At 69.6% G+C, this 1,598-nt stretch overlaps 1 protein-coding gene across 1 annotated transcript in view; it reads right to left on the bottom strand.

Moving 5' to 3' along the window:
* Positions 1 to 1,592, bottom strand: part of LOC111814141 — a 3,532-nt gene extending 1,940 nt beyond the window's left edge. Inside the window, exons 1-3 of the mRNA XM_023706890.1 lie at positions 1,336 to 1,592; positions 710 to 812; positions 4 to 121 (exon numbers count right to left, since the gene is read on the bottom strand). Coding sequence (XP_023562658.1) covers positions 4 to 121; positions 710 to 812; positions 1,336 to 1,455 — 341 coding nt within the window. The 5' untranslated portion in view covers positions 1,456 to 1,592. The remainder of the gene's footprint in view (positions 1 to 3; positions 122 to 709; positions 813 to 1,335) is intronic.
* Between the last annotated feature and the right edge of the window lie 6 nt (positions 1,593 to 1,598).

Here is a 1,598-nt window from a genome sequence, read left to right as displayed (position 1 = left end):
TGCGGGGCGTCCATGCGGCAGCCCATCCCGCGCGCGGGGCTCCCCGAGATCCAGCTCAGCGTCTTCAGCCGCGGCTGCAGCTGCAGGTGGGCGACGGGCGCGCGGCCGCTCTGAGCGGGTCCTGCGGGCGCACGGGGACGCTGGCTGCAAGCGCTGCATCGCCGGGACCCGGGACCTAGCACCCAGCACCCGGGACCTGGGACCCGGCACCTAGCACCCGGGACTTAACATCGAGCACCCGGCACCTGGGACCCGGGACCTGGGACCTAGCACCCAGGATCTGGGACCTAACATCCAGCACCTGGGACCTGGGACCTAGCACCCAGGACCTGGGACCTAGCACCCAGGACCTGGGACCTAGCACCTGGGACCTGGGGCCCAGCACCCAGCACCTAGCATCCAGGACCTCGCACCCGGGACCCGGCACCCAGCACCCAGCAACCACCACCTAGGACCTGGCACCCCGGACCCAGCACCTAGCACCCAGGGCCCGGCACCTAGCACCCGGGACCCAGCACCTGGCACCTAGTACCTGGATCCCAGCACACAGCACCTAGCACCTAAGACCCAGCACCTGGGACCTGGGATCTAGAGCCAGCACCCTGTACCCAGTTCCCAGAAGCCAGTACCTAGCACCTGATACCTGGAATCCAGCACCTAGCACCCAGTACCAAGCATGCGGCACCCAGACTCAGCACCCAGCACCTACCAAGAGAGGCATCTGCTGCACCGCTGGTCACACACAGAAGGATGCAGAAGCACAGCAGCGCTGACACGGTGGCCACCCGGGGACCAGGAACCTGCAGCTGACGTTGGAGGACGGGTGGGGCCGGGTGCTTGCAGTCGGGTCAGGAGCTGTCCTGCCTCAGCCTGTTCAGGACCTGCCCCTTCCCTCTCCGCCTGGAGCTCGGGGAGCAGAGCTTTGCAGCCGGGCCGTTGCGCCAGCCCTTTCCCGTCTGCCGTGACACAGCGTCCCCCAGACGCCCGGGTGCCTCACGCGCCTGCCCCTCGGCCCGGGCCCCGCCAGCCTTCCTGGCCCCGAGCGCACTGCGCACCCCGCACCCCGCAGCCCGCACCCTGAGCGGCGCCCCCCGGCCTCTGCCCCGGCCTGCAGTCCCGGCTTCGGCGCTCAGAACCGAGCCCGGGCCTCTCGTGAGCAGTGACGTTCCCAGCCCTTCTATAATTTTTATTTCTTTGCTAAGTTGCTCGTAAGTCGCTCGGCCTGAACGCAGACTCGGGGTTCTCCTGCCTCGGCCTGCTGCGGCGCTGGGATGCCGGGGTGCACCACCACGCCGCGTGCAGTGCATTTTAGGCCGCGCCCGGGACCCCGCTTACCCGCCGGCCCATGCTGGGGCTCCCTCCGCGCTCGGCCGGGGGTCCGCGTCGGTCCGCCCGGCCACAGCTGGCCCGGAGCAGGGCCTCGGGCCGGGATGGGGCGTCCAAACCGCCCGTCATGGAAAGTGCCAGAGATGGGGCCCGATAGAGCCGGCCGCCTTGCACAACCCTGGCCGAGTGCACCGGCTTTCTGGCCTCGGGGTGGCTTATCGGGGAGCTGATAGCGGCTCCTTCCTTCCTGCGGGCCGGGGCCAGCTCGGGCC

The sequence above is a fragment of the Octodon degus genome, unplaced genomic scaffold (assembly GCF_000260255.1).
Source record: "Octodon degus isolate 3935 unplaced genomic scaffold, OctDeg1.0 scaffold00274, whole genome shotgun sequence".
NCBI classification, from domain to species: Eukaryota; Metazoa; Chordata; class Mammalia; order Rodentia; family Octodontidae; genus Octodon; species Octodon degus.
Note: the sequence above shows the minus strand (reverse complement) of the source record. Positions and strands in the feature narration are given on the sequence as shown.